This window comes from Pongo abelii, chromosome 5 (genome assembly GCF_028885655.2).
Source record: "Pongo abelii isolate AG06213 chromosome 5, NHGRI_mPonAbe1-v2.0_pri, whole genome shotgun sequence".
NCBI classification, from domain to species: domain Eukaryota; kingdom Metazoa; phylum Chordata; class Mammalia; order Primates; family Hominidae; genus Pongo; species Pongo abelii.
In genome coordinates, this window is record NC_071990.2 from 84932848 (window position 1) to 84958341 (window position 25494).

General features: G+C 36.5%; 1 protein-coding gene across 3 annotated transcripts in view; it reads right to left on the reverse strand.

Annotated features, from left to right (window-relative positions):
• The window catches only part of CEP162 (centrosomal protein 162), a 104108-nt gene that overhangs the window by 71477 nt on the left and 7137 nt on the right, over positions 1-25494 (reverse strand). The window contains exons 4-9 of one of the 3 annotated variants that reach the window (XM_054557825.2): positions 20558-20704; positions 20062-20236; positions 17733-17800; positions 8595-8710; positions 6391-6421; positions 5445-5561 (exon numbers count right to left, since the gene is read on the reverse strand). In XM_054557825.2, the coding sequence (XP_054413800.2) occupies positions 5445-5561; positions 6391-6421; positions 8595-8710; positions 17733-17800; positions 20062-20236; positions 20558-20704 (654 nt within the window). Of the gene's footprint in view, positions 1-5444; positions 5562-6390; positions 6422-8594; positions 8711-17732; positions 17801-20061; positions 20240-20557; positions 20705-25494 lie in introns of those variants that run through there. The other 2 variants (XM_024249102.3, XM_054557826.2) reach the window with 2 other exon arrangements.

The window sequence follows — 25494 nt, forward strand, 5'->3', positions numbered from 1 at the left end:
AGGCGTGTCCTGATGTGGTAAGTATAAAATCTGCCTTCACTCGTCATTGCTCTTTCTCGTACTATTCTTAATCGACCCCCTCTGCATAACTATTCTTAAGTTTCCCAAACTGAAAAATTCCTTTGAAGGATTCTACCTCTCCTTTACCATTAACATTCTCTCTGCTTCTCTGTACCACCAAGCATCCTGTCATCTGCACTTTTTCAACCACAATGAATTCACTCTTCCAACTTTGCAATCCAATGTATTCCAACATCCTGCTAAAGCTGCTATGATCAAAAGCAATTTCCTAATGACCAACTCCATTTGTCTTTAGTTCTCTTCAACTATGTGAGACATCTGACATTATCTTTTTCACTTTATCTTAGCCAAAAGGCAGAGAAGTCATACATTGTTTTTTTCCTGGTAACCGTTTCTTCTGCATGCCTTCTTCTTTTTGTTATTACCACAATTTTGATGGCAATTTTCTATCTCTTATGGTCTATAGTTATTTCAGGGCTCCATCTTCAGCCCTCTTCTTTTGAATGCCTCACTTACTAGTTTTTTGACCTGGCTAACTTCATGAAGACTTTTAGCTTCAACTATTACCCATATGCTTATGACTCCCAAATCTATGTCTTGTGTCCTTATAACTCTTTTCTGAATATCAACTTAACAGACATCTAGATTGCCCCATATCACATCTACATATTCCCCAACTGAATTCATTATAGTCCCTACTGAAACTTGTTCTACTACCAGTATTTCCTAATCACATCACTATTTACTCAGTCAAAATAGAAACCTTGATGTTATCATTCACTCTTCCTTCCCTATTAGCCTTCTGACATGGTTTGGCTGTGTCCCCACCCAAATCTCATCTTCAATTGTAACTCCCACAATTCCCATGTATCATGGGAGGGACTTGGTGGGAGGTGATTGAATTATGGGGATGGGTCTTTTCTGTGCTGTTCTTATGATAGTGAATGAGTCTCATGAGATTTGATAGTTTTAAAAACAAGAGTTTCCCTGCACAAGCTCTCTTTGCCTGCCACTATCCACTTAAGATGTGACTTGCTCCTCCTTGCCTTCTGCCATGATTGTGAGGATTCCCCAGCCATGTGGAACTGTAAATACAATAGACCCTTTTTCTTGTATAAATTACCCAGTCTTGGGTATGTCTTTATCAACAGCATGAAAATGGACTAATACACCTTCTCTTTCCACCAACTGACAAATTCTAGAAAAAAGAATTCATATAATTTAATGATAATAATGATTGCACATTTTTGAGTACTTTCTTACTCATTTTGTAATTTTCATTACTAACAAGTGGAATTTTCAAAATTAGAGGAAAATAATTAATCATGGAAGAGAGAAAAAAAGAAGAAAAACAGGTGACTAATCTCTTCTCTTCATACCTATGGTTAATTAACCAGTTATTAAAAACAAAATAGTATATATAGTCTCATCTTCCTGTATATACAATGTAAGTTGTGTATATACACAGCTTCTAAACAGAAGAGATAGCCAAGTGCTACATTTAAGATTGTATAAGAATGCCTTACAATGAGATGTCTTTCTAGCTAGTGCTTCAGGTCCCCATGGCTACAAGAAGTATACCCAAATAACAAGTTTGCTTAAATAAACTAAAAACAGAAGAGGATACTGCTAAGGAAGAACTGTCAACAGTTGAAGGGTAGAAATTTTCAAGATGATATGAGGAAAAAGGTCTTGCTTGTAGCATGAATGAAGGGAGGTCATTAATTTTCAAGAAAAAAGGAAAAGCACACGGTGTCTTCTTTTCCTCTATAGAAATATCAGGTTGAGCAAGTATCTGCTGAGCATATATAAAAGAAATGACTTCATTGGTAAAGACCATAGTAGTATCAAATGCTCATACCTAATTTAGTAGGTATGAGGTGTCAGAAAGAATAGGTTCTAGGCTTTTAAGCAACAACAATGGAAACATGCAGAAAAACAAATGACCTAAAAGTTAGAAATGAGAAATGAAAAAAAAAAAAAAAAAAAGAGGTAGGAGAGGCTGCTCAAAAAATGGCAGGAAAATGTATTAACCTAAGTCATATTAAAATTAATTTAATGGTTATATAACTTTTTTCCATGCATATCATGAAAAGGGGTTCCTTATCTGCCTTTTACATTGAAAACAGAAGACTCTGTAGTTATTTTATGTATTATTATTACAAGTCAAAAGCTCCCATATTTTTCAACTTTAGAAAATTGAGGCTAGGCATAGTGGCTCACACCTGGAATCCCAGCACTTTGGGAGGCCGAAGCAGGAGGATCACCTGAGGTCAAAAGTTCAAGACCAGCCTGGCCAACATGGTGAAACCCCATCTCTACTAAAAAAATACAAAAATTAGCCAGGCATGGTGGGGTGCACCTGTAATCCCAGCTACTCGGGAGGCTGAGACAGAAGAATCACTTGAACCCAGGAGGCGGAGACTGTAGTGAGTGGAGATCATGCCACTGCACTCTAGCCTGGGTGACAAAGCAAGATTCTGCCTCAAAAAAAAAAAAAGAAAATTGAGAAGTGCCAAATACTATTCTGCAGAGGAAAGGGTCTAGTTTCATGGAGCAACACTATCATCCTGTGACAACTCCAGTAATGCAGGCACAGCACAAAATGGTACTTGCCTGTGAGACAAATGAAAATAAGTGAAAGGTTAGATTTAGCTTGGTGTTAGGAAACCTTAAGTTTTATATTTACTAACCTCTTTGATACAGCAAAGCACAAAGAATTTCATAAATAATATTTTTAACAAAAGAGAATCTTTGACAACATTTAAAGTTAGCCAATGTTTGAAAATTAACCAATGTTTGTTAAAGTTAGCTGCTTAATACATGAAGTGGCATGGTAAAACAAAACAAAAACCCCACTGAACTTTTCAGTTCTTAAACCTAGTTCACATACTCACTTGAAGATTTTCAAGTATATATTTTATTTTACTTTATTTATTTATTTATTTTTTGAGATGGAGTCTTACTTCGTCGCCCAGGCTGGAGTGCAGTGGCATGAACTTGGCTCACTGCAACCTCTGCCTCCCAGGTTCAAGCGATTCTCCTGCCTCAGCCTTCCACGTAGCTGGGATTACAGGCATGTGCCACCATGCCTGGTTAATTTTTTGTATTTTTTAGTAGAGACCAGGTTTCACCATGTTGGTCAGGCTGGTCTCGAACTCCTGACCTCAGGTGATCTGCCGGCCCCGGCCTCATAAAGTGCTGGGATTACAGGCGGGAGCCATTGCACCTAGCTGAAGACTTTAGAGTATATATTTTAAATACCAGAAATTCAATATCCCACAGCCAACAAGTGTTTATACTGTATAACTCTAGGTTCTCTACTATAGCATGTATTATTAACAGAGGGTTGATATAAATAATGACGATAATAACAACAACAAAGTTGTAACTGTTTAGTGAATCTTAAAAATGTACTATGTACTATATATTCTCTCAGTTGACCATCACAAGCGTTCATTTTAAAGTAAAGAAAACATGCCTAGAGGTACTCATTATCCAATGTCACACAGCTGGTAAGTGGCAAGCTTTAAGTTTTAAAAACTTAACATTATAATAGAACCTAATCTGCATACTCAAATATACCATTTATGTAACTGTCATAATCTGAAGACATTATGTAATTATAATATTTTAAATAATTTTTGCTTTGTTTTTTACTTGTTTTAATGCACATCTCAAAATAAAGTTTCTCTGGTCATCCTGAGCACATGAACTTCCTATAAAATACTGTCAATCAGAAAAGTTGTAGCTGTACAATGGCCTTTTAAAAAAATTCATGTCTGCCTACTAAAAACCGTGCAAGGGGATAGACTATCAAAGCACGTATGTGACATCATTCCTTAAATCAACAGCAGTAAAACTAGGGGACATGCACTCAGCACATGCTTACATCATGGTGGAATACTCAGTTGGGCAACAAGTGAGTAATGTGTCTCGATGGGAAAATTGTCTTACAGCTGTAATTTTTTTACCTTTATATTTTAAAATGAAAGCGGATGTAACAAGTCAAAATAGTGGTGACTCTTGGAAAGACAGTGACTAGAAATAAGAGGTGTGATGGACATTGTGGTTTAGGTCCTCTTGTTTTTTATCTGGTTGCTGATTACATGGGTGTGCTCAGTATTTCAAAATTCACTGAGTTGCACTATTGTGATACCACAAACTTTTCTATAGGTACACTATCATTAAAAAGTAAAAAGCAAAAAAAAAAAATGAAATGCAAGCTGATGATGGTTAGCGATTTCTGAGTTGGTTAGTGATTTCTATTACTCTTTTTTATCAAGTGTCTGAATTGGTTTAGTTAACCAGTATCCATAGACTGCAAAGCAAACTGATTAAAAAGTTCTCATTTGCAGCTATTTATGTGATAAAATAAGAATATTTTTATACTATTCAAGAAAAACAAAAAACACAAACACACTGGAAGGCTCATGGTGATATGAGACCGTAACAAATCTCAACAGTTTCTAATTTCAAAAATTCCAAAAGACCATTACTGTCCTCGCCTATTTTACGAACAAACGGAACAAATATAAGTTTAAATATTTATCCTGATAAATTATCATTTTTACCTATGAGAGAGTTCTACATAAGATTTCAACTGGGCCAGGCGTGGTGGCTCACGCCTGTAATCCCAGCACTTTGGGAGGCCGAGGCGGGCAGATCACGAGATCAGGAGATCAAGATCATTCTGGCTAACACAGTGAAACCTCATCTCTACCAAAAAAATACAAAAAAATTAGCCAGGTGTGGTGGCGAGCCCCTGTAGTCCCAGCTACTTGGCAGGCTGAGGCAGGAGAATAGCAAGAACCTGGGAGGTGGAGCTAGCAGTGAGCTGAGATAGCGCCACTGCACTCCAGCTGGGGTGACAGAGTGAGACTCCATCTTAAAAAAAAAAAAAAAAATAGATTTCAACTGAAGATCTGAAGATGTGCATTCCACTGCTTTAAAAAATTTTGAAAAGGCATTATCTCAAAGACCTTTATAGGCTTTAGGAAAGTCTAGTTGGTCTCAGGTATTTCAGAATTTGGGGATGGGGTGTAGCTTTTTCCTAGAGAAAGAACTATGGAAAAGCACAATAAGACCAAAGTCTCATTTCTCCTACACATGGCAGATTTAACTGAATACTCTGGAGAGGCACAGAAAATTAGTTAACGTTCACCTACAGTGCTACACTATTATCAACAGCATTTATTCATTTATAAATGAATATATAAAACCTCACTTTACTTGGCCTACTAGCATTGTGTCACCATTAGCAAGTTCCAATTATTTCAATTATTATATATGGTAGAAAAATGTCAGATTTAAAGTTTTCATTATCAGTATAGTTATTATATATGTATTTCCTTAGAAATGTAGTCAATTATTCATAAAGCATTCCATATTTAGAGAACAGTCAGATTTCTAAACATTTTTACCTGTTTCTGTCATTTCATTCTCAGTCATTTCTGGTAGGCCCCTTGGCTTAGGTGTTATTTTATCTTGTTCATCAAGACTGACCTCTGCAACAGAGTCCAATGAATCAAGCAGCACAACTGGAAGAATATAAAAGAAAAATATAAGGAATGTAGATAAACTCAGTGATTCTGTTGATCTAATAAAATTATTTGAAACATATGCAATGCAGGCTGGGCACGGCGGCTCACGCCTGTAATCCCAGCACTTTGGGAGGCCAAGGCGGGCGGATCACGAGGTCAGGAGATCGAGACCATCCTGGCTAACATGGCAAAACCCCGTCTCTATCAAAAATACAAAAAATTAGCCAGGCGTGGTGGCAGGTGCCTGTAGTTCCAGCTACTCGGGAGTCTGAGGCAGGAGAATAGCGAGAACCTGGGAGGTGGAGCTTGCAGTGAGCCAAGATCGCACCATTGTACTCCAGCCTGGGCAACAGAGCGAGACTGTGTCTCACACACACACACACACAAAAACAAAAAAAATATGCAATGCATATTAAAATGAAGATAAATGCTTATATACAAAGAATATATAATCTTATATATGTATATATGTAACAAGCATGTTTTGTCTATGTGTGTGTATGTATGTATATAACAAATATGATTTTCTTCCGATGTAGAAGACAGTAGGCTAACATCAACATACATATCTATGCTTATGTACAGCCTAGTATACATGTACACATGGAAGGCAAAGGACATAAGAAAAATAACAAAAAAACTTAAATATAACAGAATGGATTCAAGATAGGCATAAGAAACATATTATTGAGAAAAGCTAGGAACTTTAATTCCTTAGAAATATTTAAAAACAAACACAGATAGTGACTCATTCAAAATTACTTAGGTGAAATTCTGAACAGACTAATTTTTTGCCAACTAAAACATGAATATAAATAATATTTACCATTAGCAAGCATGCCAGTTTTTTCTTCTTCCTAAATTAAAAAAGGAAAATGATTATCCGTTTTGAAACCAAAATTATGTAAAATGACCACAATGCAAATAATAGCAAAATCTGAAATCCAGGGCTTTTTACTCCACATTGAAAAGATCAGGAACTGTGTTTTCTAGGCTTCGTTCACCAACCACTCTCATTTATCAATAATTCTTCAAGACTAGCTCTGACAGAATGTCTAAAATTCTCTTCTGAACCTTGGCAATTACCAAAATTAATTTAGACCTTAAAAATCCTTGCTTAAAGCATTTAAGTTCCATTTGCTCATCTACCTTGCTCAAGAATTATCTAGTTTTTTTGAATGTCAAGATAACAGAGCTATTTCACACAACAGTTCTGCAGTTATAACATTGCCAGTCTATTTTCCCTTATTGTTCAAAATTAATGACCAAATCTTGTACTCATTATTTCATCTATGTTTCAAGACACAACTTTCAGAAAGACAGGCCACCAAACAGCAAGACAGATGAAGTTCTTTGATATTAGAGGTTCCCTTAGAAGAACTTTTCCTATTAATATCACGTATATCTCCTACTTGGGTAGGCAGTTTGTGGGATCTTCTGATAACAGAGCTTTAATCCCTTCCTATTTTGATTCTTACCCAGACAGTGCTCTGAAGCGTCCACAGTTAGGCTGATACATTTTTATGCATATGGTACACTTTCTAAATATACCACACTATTATGCCTCGTACTGACCTATTCATTTTTCTTTTTTTTTTTTTTTGAGACAGGGTTGTGTTCTGTTGCCCAGGCTGGAGTGCAGTGGCTCAATCTTGGCTCACTGCAACCTCTGCCCCCGGGGTTCGAGCGATTCTCCTGCCTCAGCCTCCCGAGCAGCTGGGACTACAGGTGCATGCCAACCATACCTGGCTAATTTTTTGTATTTTTAGTAGAGAAGGGGTTTCATCATGTTGGTCAGGCTGGTGACTTTATTCATTTTTCAATAAAATATTGTAATTGCCATATTCCAAGGATAAATCTCATTAAATTTCTATAGATATTCATCAATCACATTAATTTCTATGTTATTTCTAAGGTCATCTAGTTTTTTCCTCAAAACTGAGTGACACGTGGACACCCCAGGACCAAATACTAAGTAAACTTAAAAATAAGAAGATTTATATATACCTGAAAAGTGTTTCTTTTATCTTGAGTCTATGTTTTCGTTCATGTTAAAACATCTAGTCCTAACACACAGTACCAAAGAGACTGTGCCCAGATAGAGACCAAAATAAAAAATAGTAATAACAAATAACAAAACAACAATATTAATTGTTCTACTAGCTACTATTAGATAGCTTCAAAGATAAGTTCTATAAGGTAGGCAAGAGTAGTAGCCCTGAACAATTCTTGGTAAGAACTGGGAAATGAGAGAATTAGAGTATGAAGCACCACTGAATGTGAACGGAATCATGTAGTTCCTTATCTTAGCCAAGTAAGTTTCAGACATTAATGTTGTAACTAGCATAAATATTAGGGAGGGACATTTACTATACTTCATAAACGCAAGTCATACCAAAGAAAAAGTATAAGTTAACATACTTGTTTAAAAATTAGTTTTGAATTTTAATTAAGCTTACAATTTCTAAAGCTTAACTTAAGCTTATTTGCCAAAATAAATCTTTTTTTGTTTGTTTGTTTGAGACAGGGTCTCACTCACCAACCAGGATGGAGTGCAGTGACACGATCACAGGTCACTGCAGCCTTGACCTCCCTGGCTCAAGTGATCCTCCCACCTCAGTCTCCTAAGTAGGTGGGACTACGGGCATGTGCCACCATACTTTGCTAATTTTTTAAAAATTTACTTTTTGGAGAGATGAGATCTCACTGTTTTCCAGGTTGTCCTTGAGCTCCTGGGCTCAAACAGTCCTCCTGCCTCAGCCTCCCAAAGTGTTGAAATTACAGGCGTGAACCACTGTGCCTGGCCAAAAATCTCTCATAAAATCATCAATTGTCATAATTTTTTTCATGAAGATTTACATTAATTTAATATCTTGAGTTAAGAAAATGTTTGAGTGTTAGGAGACCTGTAAGTTTACAACAATGAGCAAGATTATGAAGAACTCCATTTTTTGAGCTCTTCATATAGCAACAGGCAGCCAGGTTGATGAAAAAAGTTGCAAAACTGTCAAATATATAATTGATATATACCTGTTTGGGTACAGTTATTTTTTCTGATTTGGAATTCTCTTTGGAAGGCGTCTCTTCATCTTTAGTAGTCAACGGCGCACCAACATACTCATCTTCAAAATCATCACTGTAATTTTCTGAAGAAAGTAATTTTTAAAAGTACAAAGACCACATTGTCAAACAAGTCAAATTTCAGGAAAAGGCTGTTGATTTCCAAAGGAAGAAGTCTGTCTAAGAATAGTTTATTGAAATAGTAACATAAAGATGTCTTTAGAGAATCTACAGAACTCTCCACCCCAAATCAACAAGATATACATTCTTCTTAGCATCACACCACACTTATTCCAAAACTGACCACATAGTTGGAAGTAAAGCACTCCTCAGCAAATGTAAAAGAACAGAAATTATAACAAACTGTCTCTCAGACCACAGTGCAATCAAATTAGAATTCAGGATTATGAAACTCACTCAAAACCGCACAACTACATGGAAACTGAACAACCTGCTCCTGAATGACCACTAGGTAAATAATGAAATGAAGCCAGAAATAAAGATGTTCTTTGAAACCAATGAGAACAAAGACACAACATACCAGAATCTCTGGGACACATTTGAAGCAGTGTGTAGAGGGAAATTTATAGCACTAAATGCCCACAAGAGAAAGCAGGAAAGATCTAAAATTGATACCCTAACATCACAATGAAAAGAACTAGAGAAGCAAGAGCAAACACATTCAAAAGCTAGCAGAAGGCAAGAAATAACTAAGATCAGAGCAGAACTGAAGGAGACAGAGACACAAAAAACCCTTCAAAAATCAATGAATCCAGGAGCTGCTTTTTGAAAAGATCAACAAAAGTGATAGACTGCTAGCAAGACTAATAAAGACGAGAGAAGAATCAAATAGACACAATAAAAAATGATAAAGGGGATATCACCACCGATCCCACAGAAATACAAACTACCATCAGAGAACACTATAAACACCTCTACGCAAATAAACTAGAAAATCTAGAAGAAATGGATAAACTCCTGGACACATAAACCCTCCCAAGACTAAACCAGGAAGAAGTTGAATCCCTGAATAGACCAACAACAGGCTCTGAAATTGAGGCAATAATTAATAGCCTACCAACCAAAAAAAGTCCAGGACCAGACAGATTCACAGCCAAATTCAACCAGCGGTACAAAGAGGAGCTGGTACCATTCCTTCTGAAACTATTCCAATCAATAGAAAAAGAGTGAACCCTCCCTAACTCACTTTATGAGGCCAGCATCATCCTGATACCAAAGGCTGGCAGAGACACAACAACAAAAAAAAGAGAATTTTAGACCAATATCCCTGATGAACACTGATGCAAAATAAAACACTGGCAAACCGAATCCAGCAGCATATCAAAAAGCTCATCCATCACGATCAAGTGGGCTTCATCTCTGGGATGCAAGCCTGGTTCCACATATGCAAATCAATAAACGCAATCCAGCATAAAAACAGAACCAAAGACAAAAACCACACGATTATCTCAATAGACGCAGAAAAGGCCTTTGACAAAATTCAACAGCCTTCATGCTAAAAACTCTTAATAAGCTAGGTATTGATGGGATGTATCTCAAAATAATAAGAGCTATTTATGACAAACCCACAGCCAATATACTGAATAGGCAAAAACTGGAAGCATTCCCTTTGAAAACTGGCACAAGACAGGGATGCCCTCTCTCACCACTCCTATTCAACACAGTCTTGGAAGTACTGGCCAGGGCAATCAGGCAGGAGAAAGAAATAAAGGGTATTCAATTAGGAAAAGAGGAAGTCAAATTGTCCCTGTTTGCAGATGACATGATTGTACATTTAGAAAACCCCATCATCTCAGCCCAAAATCCCCTTAAGCTGATAAACAACTTCAGCGAAGTCTCAGGATACAAAATCAATGTGCAGAAATCACAAGCATTCCTATACACCAATAACAGACAAACAGAGAGCTAAATCATGAGTGAACTCCCATTCACAATTGCTTCAAAGAGAATAAAATACTTAGGAATCCAACTTACAAGGGATGTGAAGGACCTCTTCAAGGAGGACTACAAACCACTGCTCAACGAAATAAAAGAGGACACAAACAAATGGAAGAACATTCCATGCTCATGGATAGGAAGAATCAATATCGTGAAAATGGCCATACTGCCCAAGGTAATTTATAGATTCAATGCCAACCCCATCAAGCTACCAATGACTTTCTTCACAGAATTGGAAAAAACTACTTTAAAGTTCATATGGAACCAAAAAAGAGCCCGCATTGCCAAGACAATCCTAAGCCAAAAGAACAAACCTGAAGGCATCATGCTACCTGACTTCAAACTATACTACAAGGCTACAGTAACCAAAACAGCATGGTACTGGTACCAAAACAGAGATATAGACCAATGGAACAAAACAGAAACATCTGAAATAATACCACACATCTACAACCATCTGATCTTCGACAAACCTGACAAAAATAAGAAATGACGAAAGGATTCCCTATTTAATAAATGGTGCTGGGAAAACTGGCTAGCCATATGTAGAAAGCTGAAACTGGATCCCTTCCTTACATCTTATACAAAAATTAATTCAAGATGGATTAAAGACTTAAATGTTAGACCTAAAACCATAAAAACCCTAGAAGAAAACCTAGGCAATACCATTCAGTACATAGGCATGGGCAAGGACTTCATGTCTAAAACACCAAAAGCAATGGCAACAAAAGCCAAAATAGAAAAATGGGATCTAGTTAAACTAAAGAGCTTCTTCAAAGCAAAAGAAACTACCATCAGAGTGAACAGGCAACCTACAGAATGGGAGAAAATTTTTGCAACCTACTCATCTGACAAAGGGCTAATATCCAGAATCTACAAAGAACTCAAACAAATTTATAAGAAAAAATCAAACCACCCCACCAAAAAGTGGGAGAAGGATATGAATAGATACTTCTCAAAAGAAGACATTTATGCAGCCAACAGACACGTGAAAAAATGCTCATCATCACTGGTCATCAGAGAAATGCAAATCAAAACCACAATGAGATACCATCTTACACCAGTTAGAATGGCGATCATTAAAAAGTCAGGAAACAACAGGTGCTGGAGAGGAGGTGGAGAAACAGGAACACTTTTACACTGTTGGTAGGAGTGTAAACTAGTTCAACAATTGTGGAAGACAGTGTGGCGATTTCTCGAGGATCTAGAACCAGAAATACCTTTTGACCCAGCCATCCCATTACTGGGTATATACCCAAAGGATTATAAATCATGCTGCTATAAAGACACATGCACACATATGTTTATTGCGGCACTGTTCACAATAGCAAAGACTTGGAGTCAACCCAAATGTCCATCAATAATAGACTGGATTAAGAAAATGTGGCACATATACAGCATGGAATACTATGCAGCCATAAAAAAGGATGAGTTCATGTCCTTTGTAGGGACATGGATGAAGCTAGAAACCATCATTCTGAGCAAACTGTCGCAAGGACAGAAAACCAAACACCGCATGTTCTCACTCATAGGTGGGAACTGAACAATGGGAACACTTGGACACAGGGTGGGGAACATCACACACTGAGGCCTGTCATGGGGTGGGGGGAGGGGGGAAGGATACCATTAAGAGAGATACCTAATGTAAATGACGAGTTAACAGGCGCAGCACACCAACATGGCACATGTATACATATGTAACAAACCTGCATGTTGTGCACATGTACCCTAGAACTTAAAGTATATATTAAAAAAAAGAACTTTTTCTTTTGCAAACATTTAATGAGAGTTCAATTTATAAGACTATCTTTGGTTTATGTCATTATGGTACTTTCAAATAGTTCTCAGGGTTTTATATTTTTAGTCTTTTATATTATTAACCAAATAAAAATTTCTAGAGCTGCCTAAAGGATCTTGAATTACCTTTAAAATAAGACTTTAATATTTATTTGTAAAAGACAAACATGACCAATTGATTACTTATAAAAGGAAGGATTTTTATGAATCTTGCCACTTTTAAAAAGGTTGGATTTTGTTTTTTAGGTTGATTTTTTTTTTTTTTTGGTCTCTACAGGTATCTCTACTATAAGTCTTAACTAGTACTTATGAAAGATCTCTGATCCTTCCCTTAGGTAAATACTGGCCTTATATGACCTTTGCTGTTTTCCCAATCCCGAGTGCTTCTTATCTAAAGCCTCCAAATTATATCTCAATGACTCTGTGCAGAAGGAAAAGGTGTCTCCATGTTAACTGAGGCATTCAGTCTACTTACGGGGAAGGTTGGACAGGAATTATTTGGCCAGGATCTCTTCTTCAATTTTTAGCTTGTTCACAGTATTAATTTAGATCTGTAGCTATGAAAGGGGAACATCTTTTCAGAGTGGAACTGATCATTTTAGAAACAAACATGGTCTAATCTGTATTTCAAAAAACTACATCACACTGAGAAACAGGATGGCCTGATGGGAAAAAGACTACATAAGGTACTAGAGTCTACTTCTGGAATGGCTGTTTTTTACTCTTTTCTTAGAATGAAGACGAAGACAACTTGTGTGTAATTAACACTGGAAGTTAAGAAATGAATTTGAGAGGGTTTGGGAGTGAAACAGGGATGCTTCCAGTGAGATCTGGCTACAGAAACATCTACATTTTAGTTCATAAGAAATATGAGCTTGGAACAGCATGTGTATTGTAACTTAGGTAGATAAACTAGGTTAGTTGGTTAACTATGTCAATATTTGTATTCTGAGGCTGAGAAGTTCACTTTTGTTTCTCTTCCACATGAGAAAGAACACTGCTTGGGATTTTCTAATATCAGTAGACATATAGTTAAAATCACAAGACAGTTATAAGTAATTACTTTGTATTAGGCACACTTCTAAGTGCTGAGACCAATACAAGATGATTAAGACTTTAGTAGTCTAGGTGGGAACCACCGAATTTTAAGTGACCCTCGAGATTAGACTTGCTTAAGAAAAGATGATGAACAAGGAAAGAGGAGATATGGGAGAATATGACATTGAACTTGGACAACTACTTAGGATTTGGGAAATAATGGGAGGCGCTGTGGTGTGTGTGTGACTGCGTAAAGGAAGTGTTAGAAACAGTTCAGGCAGTATGGTATAGTGCTTAAGAGCATGACCTGGAGCCAGAAGGCCTGAATTCAATTCCTGGTTCCACTACTTTCAGCTGTAGAGCCACTGGCAGGCCACAAACTCCCTTTGCTTCACTTTTTCCATCTGTAAATTGGGGATAATAGTACTTTTCTCAAAAGATTGCTGAGATGATTAAGAGTTAAAGTGTTCAGAACGGTGGCTGATATGTAATATGCACTGTATATAAGTGTTAGCTATAATGTTTATAGTAATTATTGCTGTTAATATTATTATAGCTACTTTTTTTTTTTTTTTTTTTTTTTTTTGAGACAGAGTTTTGCTCTTGTTGCCCAGGCTGGAGTGCGATGGCACGATCTCGGCTCACTGCAACCTCTGCCTCCTGGGTCCAAGCAATTCTCCTGCCTCAGCCTCCTGAGTAGCTGGAATTACAGGTGCCCGCCACCAGGCCCGGCTAATTTTTTGTATTTTTAGTAGAGACAGGTTTCACCATGTTGGCCAGGCTGATCTCAAACTCCTGATGTCAGGTGATCCACCCGCCTTGGCCTCACAAAGTGCTGGGATCACAGGCGCAAGCCACTGCACCCGGCCTATTATAGCTACTCTTGTACTTAATCTAAATCAAAAGTTAATACAGCCAAGTATTATTTCTGATTGGGAAAAGTGCCAATCTAATAAGCATTCATCAAAACTACATTTTATTATTTTCATTTAGTAACTAAACAGCTTACAGGCAAATACTAGCATCCAGCACATGAATGACTGACTTCCTCCCCAGAAACCTGTCATGAATAAAGTATGTTTGAAGTAAGAAGGAAGTGTCATTAGTAGACACAGAGACAAATGAGAGACAAGAAACAAAGAAAGGGAAAACAGCACATGTCAGAGATTTCAGGAACAAACATCAAGGCAAATTAAGTTTATATAAAAATGAAAGAGTAAAACTAATTTGAGAGGGTGATTCTTATATGAGAAACATCAGAGATAATATCTAGGCTCTTCTACATTGTTCGGAAAACAATCAGAATATTTACTTGTACCACTCTGACCTTTTTCGCAGGTAGATGTTACATATTCAAGTTACTGGGTTTCTATGGTTCTCTATCCTTGTAACTTCAAAAATGTTATTTTCAGAAATAAAAATGTTCTTAAAGCTCAGATAAACCATATGCCATGTAAAAGATCCTTTTGGAAGACATTTTTCATCTTTTGTTGGCAAACTTAGCTGCAAATTTTTAATTTTTTGCCAATCTAGAGGACTCTCTCCTCTGCCATGTTGGAGTTAAAGGGATTGTACTTTCTTTGTAAACAACACAATATATAAAACAACTATTTTCAGATATTAGACAACTGGCAGCAAAAAAATGTGCTTCCTAAGAAAACAAGTGAGCTAGCCTACAATTACCTGAAGGCACATACATTCTGAAGTACTGAGCAGGGGCAGGGAGATTGGGACAGTCTCACTGAGTAGAAGAGAGCGAGATAAGTTCAGAAAGGCTGAGGCAATTTAGAAAATATAAGACAGTAATCAAGAGAGGAGGTGCCTAAGTAAAAACAAAGCCCCAGAAATCTGCATAGGGTGCCCTTGAGTCTTTGCTGAATACTAAGCTGTTAATGCATAAAACGAGCCAAGAACAAGCGGGATGGTGTAAGTTAGACAATTCTCACAGTTCATACAAGACAGGGAGACTTTCGAACTCTAATCTGTTTAAGTGGAGAGTCCTCATTGATCACTAGCGGCATTGGGATGTGCCTTAGCAGTAGGGTTAGAGGTTACTAGAGCTACTCTAGACTTCCGCTAACAAAGCATAAGAAACGCCTTGAAAAAAATCAAGTGGTAGCATCAACTACTTACCAGACAAGGCTCAATAATACTCTTCAAAAGAAGAAAATAAAATCCAGACACTGAATAACATAAAATTCACAATACCCAATATCCAATAAAAAATTGCTAGACTTCTAAGAGGCAGGAAAAAGTGTCACGAAACTAAATAGCCAACAGAAAAGAGCCACAGAAATGAACAAATACTGAGATCTGTAAAATATGTTTAATATTAAGGACTTGAAACAAATGAACATAATGAAGAAAAATACTAAAGAATTTTAAAACAAAGATCCAAAATGAACTGTTAGAGTGAAAGAAAAAAAAGAATGGATGGGATTGGGCCAGGCATGGTGGCTCATGCCTGTAATCCCAGCACTTTGGGAGGTCAAGGCGGGCGGATCACGAGGTCAGGAGATCGAGACCATCCTGGTTAACATAGTGAAACCCCGTCTCTAATAAAAATACAAAAAATTAGCCAGGTGTGGTGGCGGGTGCCTGTATCCCAGCTACTCAGGAGGCTGAGGCAGGAGAATGGCGTGAGCCCGGGAGGCGGAGCTTGCAGTGAGCTGAGGTTGCACCACTGCACTCCAGCCTGGCTAACAGAGCAAGATTCTGTTTCAAAAAAAAAAAAAAAAGGGATTAATAGCAGATGAAAGAAAGGAAAAAGACCAGTAACTTGAAGAAAAACAACAGTGATAGGAACTGTTCTATTGTGAACAGTGAAGCACAAAAAGAAAAAAAGATTTTAAAAAATGGAATAGTCTTAGTGACCCATAAAACAAAGCTTAGCATTCTAACATAATTAGGGTCAGAGGGCAGGAAGCGGAAAGCAGCATTATTATTAATATTTTAAGAATTTATGGCCAAAATATTTTTTATTTTGATGGAAACTATAAATCCATAGATCAATGATGCTCAACCAACTCTGAACAGAATAAATATAAGAAAAGCATACCATGACACACCATAGCCAAACTGCCAAAAAACAAGGATAAAACCTTGAAAATAGAGAAAAAAAAGACATGATATATACAAAATCACAATAATAGGAATTACCAGAAACTTCTCATGAGAAATAAGGTCAAAAGACAATAGAATAAAATCATTAAACTGCCCGAAGGAAAAACAAACACTAAATAAAATTCTATATCAAGTAAAAGTATTCCTCAAAAACAAAGGCAGAGTATATTTTCAGACAAACAAAAGCTGAGAGAACTTGTTCCTAGCAGTAACCTGCACTACAAGAAATGTGAAAGGAGGCTCTTTGTGTTGAAGAAAAATAATTTGAGATAAATTCAAATATACGCAATGGAACACAAAACACTGGGAATGGTAAATATATGGATAAATACACATTTTTACATAAATATCTATTTATTATATTCCTTAAAAGTACTTTTAAATGATAATTGATTGCTTTAACAACAACAATAATAATGCACTGTGGTGTTTTTAAGACATGTAGAAGAAAAACGTTGACAAAAATAGCAAAATGGTTGAGGAGAGTTTATTGTTGTTAAAGTTCATATAAAGATAGTGATATAACGTTATTTGAAAGTAGACTGTAATAAGGTAAAGACATATATTGTGACTCACAGGGCAACTAAGAAAAAAATACAATGAAGAATAGCTAAAAAGCCAAAAGAAGAATAAAATGGAATACTATACATAATACAATAGAAGGAAGGACAAAAGCGACAAAAACAAAGAGATGAAAAGAGAACAAATGGCAAAACAGTAAACAACTATATCAATAAATACATTGCTGTAAAGGGTAAAAACACATCAATTAAAAGGCAGAGACTGTCAGATTGAACAAAAATGCTAAAACCAGCTATATGCAGTCTATGAAAAAAACATTTTAAATATAAAAACACACATGCATTAAAAGTCAAAAGGTGGGAAAAGGTACACCTCTACACCACCATGCTTTGGAGGTCTCTGCCCTGTCTTCAGAGATGCCCACAATCCTGGCACAAAAATCCTTTTTTCTTTCTTCCCAAGTGGTTCACTGCCCACTCTCAACAAATGAGGCAGTTCACTTTTAACAATTTCTTAGCAGCTCAGTTTATAACACAGGCAAACCCACTCTATCTATTCAAAGCTCTGAGACAATATGATTTTCCTTTTAATTATTTTTCTTATCAATGTCTTTATTAAAAGCTATATTATCTTTTCGAATATTATAAATTTAAGAACCAATGAAATTACCTGCCAGTTCTTCATGTTTCGATTCATTCTCATGTTCATCATCAGTTAGTTCTGTGTTGGCTTGATTACTGGAAAAAATATTTATTTAATTTAGCATTACATGTTAAAAACATATTCTCATGCAATTCTTTCTGTATACCTTTTTTAAAAATCCCTAAAATTATACATGTCCTCTCTCAAGTCCTCTTGTTCTATCAAAAGCTAAAAATTTGGGAGCTTTAAGGAAAACGTTTTGAAAATAAAGCATCTTCGAAGCATATGATTAATTGTAGCTTAAAAGTAATACAAAGGAAAAAGATGCCCTATTTCTTAAATATACACAATTTTATTACTACGTGCATTTACATGTACAAATATTATCTTATGACCCTAGATATCCCTTCTACACTAAAGATTAGAAATTGATCACAAGCTATGAGAACCAGTGAAGTCCATATGAAAGCCAGAAAAAAAATGCTAAGGTCAGCACTTACATGCTAATAAGCAATTTAACCCTGAAACAGAAGCTGAATAGGAGCCTTAAAACAAAACCTAAGCAAGGGGACAAAGGAGCTTGAGTATGATTTAATTATACTGGATGTATTAGTTCATATACTGCTTTCTCTCAAATCAGGAATCAGTTCTACCTTTTCAGTCTATCAACCCTCTTTAGTGAGATCGTCAGAGAAACTATAAGACTATATAATAATGATGAGAGCTACAAACACCTAATATTGCATGTTCAATGCTATTCTGTACTTTGGCCTGTTCTACAGCAGAAATATCAATAGTTAAGAATACTGTTAAGAAATAAGAAAAAAGTTAAAAAATGTAGCAAAGTGGCAAAAAGTTGTGGCCCACAAACCCGCGCATGCTTAATCTGTATTGACACAGTTGGGAGAGGCAATGACCATAGGCCCTGAGTGTCCCTGCACATTCTTGCTGAATATGCCAAGAGTGCAAGATGCTGATCATTTTTCACCATGCCATTTGGGTAACATTTCCGACCAAACAAAGAGCAGGCTTGTTTCCACTTACTATAAAATATATTTTCACTGGGCGCGGTGGCTCATGCCTGTAATCCCAGCACTTTGGGAGGCCGAGGCAGGTAGATCACAAGGTCAGGAGATCGAGACCATCCTGGCTAACACGGTGAAACCCCGTCTCTACTAAAAAATACAAAAAATTAGCCGGACGTGGTGGCAGGCGCCTGTAGTCCCAGCTACTCAGGAGGCTGAGGCAGGAGAACGGCGTGATCATGGGAAGTGGAGCTTGCAGTGAGCCAAGATCGCGCCACTGCACTCCAGCCTGGGTGACAGAGCGAGACTCCGTCTCAAAAAAAAAAAAAAAAAAAAAAAAATAATACATTTTCCAAGCTCAGTGTTCCTCTTCTGTAACACAGCCCACTGTGTGTGCATACATTCATTATGGATCCTTTGCCTTGCCCTCAGCATAATCATAGGGCATGGGGAACCAATGCGAACAAATGTGACACTCAGGTACTGCTTTTGTTCTTTAATTCTGATCCAGGAATATTCTGTCTATTGTCAACATCATAAAACAGGAAGGCTAGCTTGTTAGCTTACCAAGTAGGGTAAAAATCTCAGACCCCGCAAAGTTCATGACGGTAAATGCATTTCTTTATCCACTGTCTATAAAAAACTAATCATCCTGCAGAGCCTAGGCACTCTAATAATCAGAGATTATGATTCTCCTGACCCTTAATTATACCTTTGTGATCTCAAAATCCTAAATAAAATTGTAATCTGCTTTCCATTCATAATTTTAAGAATTACATGGATAACTAAATAAGGGCATTAAAGACCTCAGGTTTCAAAGGTCTTGAGAATGGCAATGGTCTAGTGTAATAAAGAGAGGACCAGCTCAGTGAACTAGTGGGATTTCTAGAATAAATGAGGTTTCCCGATAACCATCAGGGTCAACCATACAGAGGTTAAGACACAGATCAAACTTGTCTTTGCTCCTTGGTTCCCACTTCTCTTTCTGTTATTTTTTCCCCTAAGTTTACAATAGTAACCTAGACTGTCTTATTTGTCTGTGGAAAATGACTTAATAAATTACTTTCCTAGTAAGGACTTCTTGGCAATGTACCATTAGTCTCAATAGCATGAAATTTCAGATTGTGGAGGCAGCATGGGCTCTCAAATACAAAGAAACATATTCTATTCACACATAAGAAAAACCCTAACTATAAAATGAACAGATAATAGATTTAAAAAATAAGATTTAATTTTGCCTGTTATGTTTACCTATTTAAAATCACACATATATCAGCCTTCCAAAAACATAGAAATCATAAAAATCATTAATAGTTTACACTGTACTTTACCTATGTAAAGCTTTAAAATGTGTAGAGTCATTAGAATCCAATTCCTTATTTAATCTCGAATAATCAATGGAAGATGTCAAGCCTTTCTCAAGCCTGGCAAAAAATTGTTCTTTCTCCTCTTGTTCTTCTAATGTGTCCAATCCCACTCCGAGAATACTATGGTTGAGCTCAGAAACTACTAGTTTTAAATGGAAAGCACAAATATATTTTAGTAATATACAGAATTTTGAAAACATTGATTTGAATGATGCATTTATTGACATTATGTAGTAAATTTAAAAAATTTTACAAATATTTACTCTCTCACTCATCAAATATGAATTCATATTAATAATATGTAAGGTTTAAAGCTTCTCTAGAATAATTCTAAATCTCTAGGAAGATATTAAATCTGTCTACCTGCTTCAATAAAGAAGGCTTCAAGATAGTTAATTTTTGTAATTCTGAATATAAGCATAACAATAATTTACCAACTCATATCCCTTGCATTTCTTACCATTTGTTTCTAAGCTATCAGTACTTAAGAGAGAGGTTCCACTGCTCTTAAGAAATTGAATCTTTTCAGCAGATTCCTCTTCTATTTCCATAACAGGCTGAGAAGTCTTCTTTGTTTTCAAATAGCTCACATTTGTTCCAAGCAGTCCTAGGAACACAATTTAATACAGATGAAGATTTATGTTCAAAGAATTGTTTTGACCACTATGACAACACAATAATAATGTTATGCTAATTTTGTGCACATAGCTACAAAATAAATCTGCTCTATTAAATAAAAATCCATCAGACCTAACACTCACAAAAGAAAGATTATAATTCTATTTGGTGGCACTGTATCATACTAAATAGAATACTTCAAAGAGTTGCACCATGAGACAAAATGTTTTAAAATTACTTTGAAGTAATTACAAGTACTTAATACAGTATACCATGCCACTTTAAAGAATATCTTCTGCCTTATTCCCTCTGTTCTTTACATTTCTCAGAGAGTTTTTGGTGCTGAACTCTTAACACTATTGGAAATAGACTGTGGGTGGCATGAATTAGTATAAAAAAATACAAGGGGGCAAAGTAGGTACAATTAAAAACCTACTAGGTTAGACAGAAGCCTTTGTTAGTGTAAATATCATTTCAAAAAATAGATGGAAATAGTAAAAGCTCTTTCAAAGTCATTATTTCTAAAATAATGGAATCAGTGGCTCACTGCAGGAGAGGTTCTCATGCCAGGTTATGTGCATATTGTTGGGGACGGGAGGGTATTATAGTCTCTCACAGCATTCAGGAATTTGAAATTTTCTCTAAGGCTAATATATATTAAGCATATTAAAAGTGTTTTATGACTGATTAGATATTTGATGATACTAGGAAATTATTATAGATATTTCTTAGAAAATATTATTATGGTTATATTTTAAAAACAGAGTACTTATTTTAAGAGATACTTTGAAATATATGTGGAGAGAACTGATATGCTGTTAGAGATTTGTTTCAGTATAATCCTGAGTGTCAGAAAGTGGAGAATAAGAGAGAATATTCATGAAAAATGATTGACCATGAGTTAGTAACAACTGTTGCAGCTAGGCAATGGGTACATGGGAGTATGTGGTACTTATGTATACGTTTGAATTTTTTTATAATAAAAAGTTTCAAAAATGTTCTATGAATCCTGGGTAAAAAAGTATAACTTATGTTTATGTAGCAACGGTTCTGAGTATTATTTATTTTATTCAAATTTTTTGACGAACCATGTGCCTAGAACATTGTTAGTGCCAGCTATACAATGAAGTCCTTTACCATCACGAAGGTTAAAATCTAACAGGAAGAGACAATCAACAGCAAATATTTATGGGTGCCTGCTACACACCAGGCATTGGTCTAAATGCTGAGGCTTTATCAGTGAACAAAAAAGACAAAAATCCCTGCTCATTCATGTGATTTGAGGGCGGCAATAAGTAAAATAAATAAGCACATTGCAATTAAATAGTACATTAGAAAACAGTTAAGTGCCAAGAAGAAAAATAAAACAAGAAAGAGGAACAGAGAATGCAGGAATGGAGGGCACTACAACTTTAAACAGGATGGTCAGGAAGGCCTTCACTGAAAAGTTAACACGTGAGCTATGGCTTGGTCGGGGTGAGGGACCAATCCACATGAATACATGGGGGAAGAGTGTTTAAGGAGGAGGAAAGCAGTGTATAGCCTCTAAGCCAGGAAAATGCCCAGGCATGTGTGAAGAGAAAGGAGGCCAGTGTAGTGATACGGGCATAAGCAAGGGAAAGGTAGTCTAAGTTGGGAGGCCAAAAAAGTCAGGGTGCAGAACTGGCATGGGTGGTAGCTTGAAGGTCATTAGCTTTTATAACAAGTGAAATGAGAATCTATTAGAGGGAAGAGGTGGCTATGATGTGGCAGGCAAGATTTTTTGGTGTAAAGAAGTTTAAGGAACTCAGAAGTCATGTTATTAGAGGCATTAGCTATGTAGTTAATGTAGTCACCAATAATTAGACAAGAGAATTGGAGACTCACAGTGAAACAGAAGTTAAAATCTTTGAGGAATGAGGAGGAATAACCCGGAGTTCGGTAGATAACTGCAACAAAGAGACATAGTAGATAGGTGGTCTGATAGCAAGGTTCATAAGGAGATTGGAAGGAGAATGGTCTAGAAACAGCAATGAACAATAACCTACTCCTTTTCCAAGTCTAATGGAACAAGAGACGGGGCAAAGAAAATAGTAACCATTGGAGGTTACTAGAGAAGCAGCAGTGTTCACAGAGCAAAGTTAAATGTGAATTACAACTCTGCTTTGAAGGAATTATATAAGGTTAATTGGGGGGTATACCAAGACAGGAAAATCCAAGAATATTTCCATGAGGAAGTAACATTTCTGCTAAGGTGTGAAGAAAGACCAGGAAATAATTAGGTGAACTAGGCCAGGGAGACCAATACAGGCAGGGGACACAATAGGTACAGAAGTGTGACAATGGGAGGGGCAGGCCACATTTGCAGATGCAAAAAGGCCAGTGAGGCTGGACCCAGATGGTAAGCGTAAGCCTAAAAGGAAATAAGCCCAGAGCAGGAAGTCAATGGTTGGACCATGCTCGTCCTCATAGGCCAGGCACAGGGTCTTGCTCTGTATTCCAAGAGCACTAGAAAAAACTGGTAAAGTTATACAGTATCAAAATTTCCTTATTTTAATAGTATATGTTTGTTGTAAAAAACTGATATATGGAAAAGGTTTGTTTTTTGCTTTTTAATATTCTTTTGTTCTTTGTTTTCTTCAAAAACCAGAAGACTGAAAATGTGTGCTATATCTTCATATTTATGAAGATTAGAAAAAATATCACTTTTGGTAGAAGGAAGCCTTATTAAGAAGTCATGAATTTTGACTTCAATTTCCTAATTAGTGTCCACTTGGAAAAAGCTAAGAATCAATTTATTTTATGCCTTTCTGTGAATAATGGTTTTACTGGATCAAATAATAACCTCCCTAAGTTGTAAAAAATCAAGACAGAGATTCATAGACGCTTCAAATGAAAAAGTATATGCCAAGGTTGGTGTGCTGTGGTGGCAACATGTCCAGGGTCTCACCCTGGCTCTAAAGCATGACTTGAGGTTGTAGCTCACACTAACCAAGCTCACAAGAGATTAATGTAACAGAAACGAAGATCCAGTTTAGTTATTTACAATAAAGAATACAATCAGCAAGAGGATGAGATAATTTCACCTTCTAAGCCGAACATTTTATTCCTATGGCAACTGGGAAATAAGCAAAATTATAATGTAAAAGTTGCTCACTGTTGATGTTTAATGGTACCTGTCTTAAGATTAGTAATGCATTCCTCTTCTCAAGAGGAGTGTTGAATTCTCCCTGAGAAGGTTCTACACTCTTGATACAGGAATCATGTCTTGCCTTTTTATGCTAATGCCTAGTATTTAGAACATAATACAAACTCAGTAAACATTTGCTTGAATCAGGGACCAGGTTATTTCCGTGGGCAGGGAAACCTCCCTCTGTTTAAGCTGACATTGCCAAAGTTTGCTTCTTGACTATCCTTCTTTACTTCTTTTACTAATCAAATCTATTTTTGATACATTTAAAAAAATTATTAATACCATCAATCAGGTTACATGTGAGTATTTTTGGTCTAGGAGCTATTCTTTTCCTGTAGGATTAGGTTGTATATATCTGCTCTGATTCATTACCTTCTAGACAAAAGGCTTTGTGTCCCAAATCTTTGTCAACAATTCCAACAGTACTTCATCTTATAATATCCTTTTCAAGCATTAAAAGCAGGGAGAGAGTCTAAAACATAATTCTTCACTACAAAGTTCAGCATATTGCATAAGAATTTCTAAAAAATGCATTGAATTTTTCAATAAGGAATTTCTTTAAACTACAGTATTAAAAAGAACAGAGACGTAACTGTCAAATCTACTTTAACATGCATTTATTAAACAAATTTATCACTTAATGTTGAGGGTCAGGGGATACCAGGACAAAGAAGTGTTTCCTACCCTCGCAAATCTCCCAACCTCAGGAGTTGTCCTATAAGTTACAACTATCAACACAATGTGTAAGTGTCACTATGGTGTTCTGACATCAAAATGAAGGAGAAACTACTTGATGACAAGAGAGCTAGAAGACAGAGTGAAGGACTGCAAAAAGTGGTGATGCTAGGCTTTATTAGGCAAGAAGGATGGATGAGAGGAAAGGCATTCTAATGGCAAGGAAGCATGAGATAACGCATAGAGGCAGGGAGGCCTATGGTGTTTCCAGGAGATGAGGAATGATTAACTATGGCTAGAGCACACGAGAAGGCAGGGTTCCAGTCAGATCATGCAGAATCTTAATTATGACATGAAATCAGGCTCAATTTTCATGAGGGGGGTGAGGAACCAAAAGCCCATATGCAAATTTTTTCCCTAGAGATACAGAAATTCTATCATTTTACAAAATTGTGCTTAACACTGATCCACAAATGGTGTGAATGTAGGTACTGAAATAGAAGCAGTCGGGGTTGTTTACAGATACGGCAGTATCATGTATAGTAAACCTATCAGGCCAGGTGTGGTGGCTTATACTTGTAATCCCTGCATTTTGGGAGGCCAAGGTGGCAGGACTGCTTGAGGCAAGTTCGAGATCAGCCTGGCAACATAGTGAGAGACCTTATCTCTACAAGAAATAAAAAAAATTAGCCAGGCATGTTGGCATGTAACTGTAGTCCTAGCTACTCAGAAAGCTGAGGTGGGAAGATTGCTTGAGTCCAGGAATTTGAAGTTACAATGAGCTATGATTGTGTTACTGCCCTTCAGCCTGGGTATATCATATACATACATATATGAGACATATATACATATGGCAGTAAATTTTTTTTTACTACTGTCATTAACAAACTGTGATACCAAAGTCTATAGGTTAAACTCTTCCCAACACAATG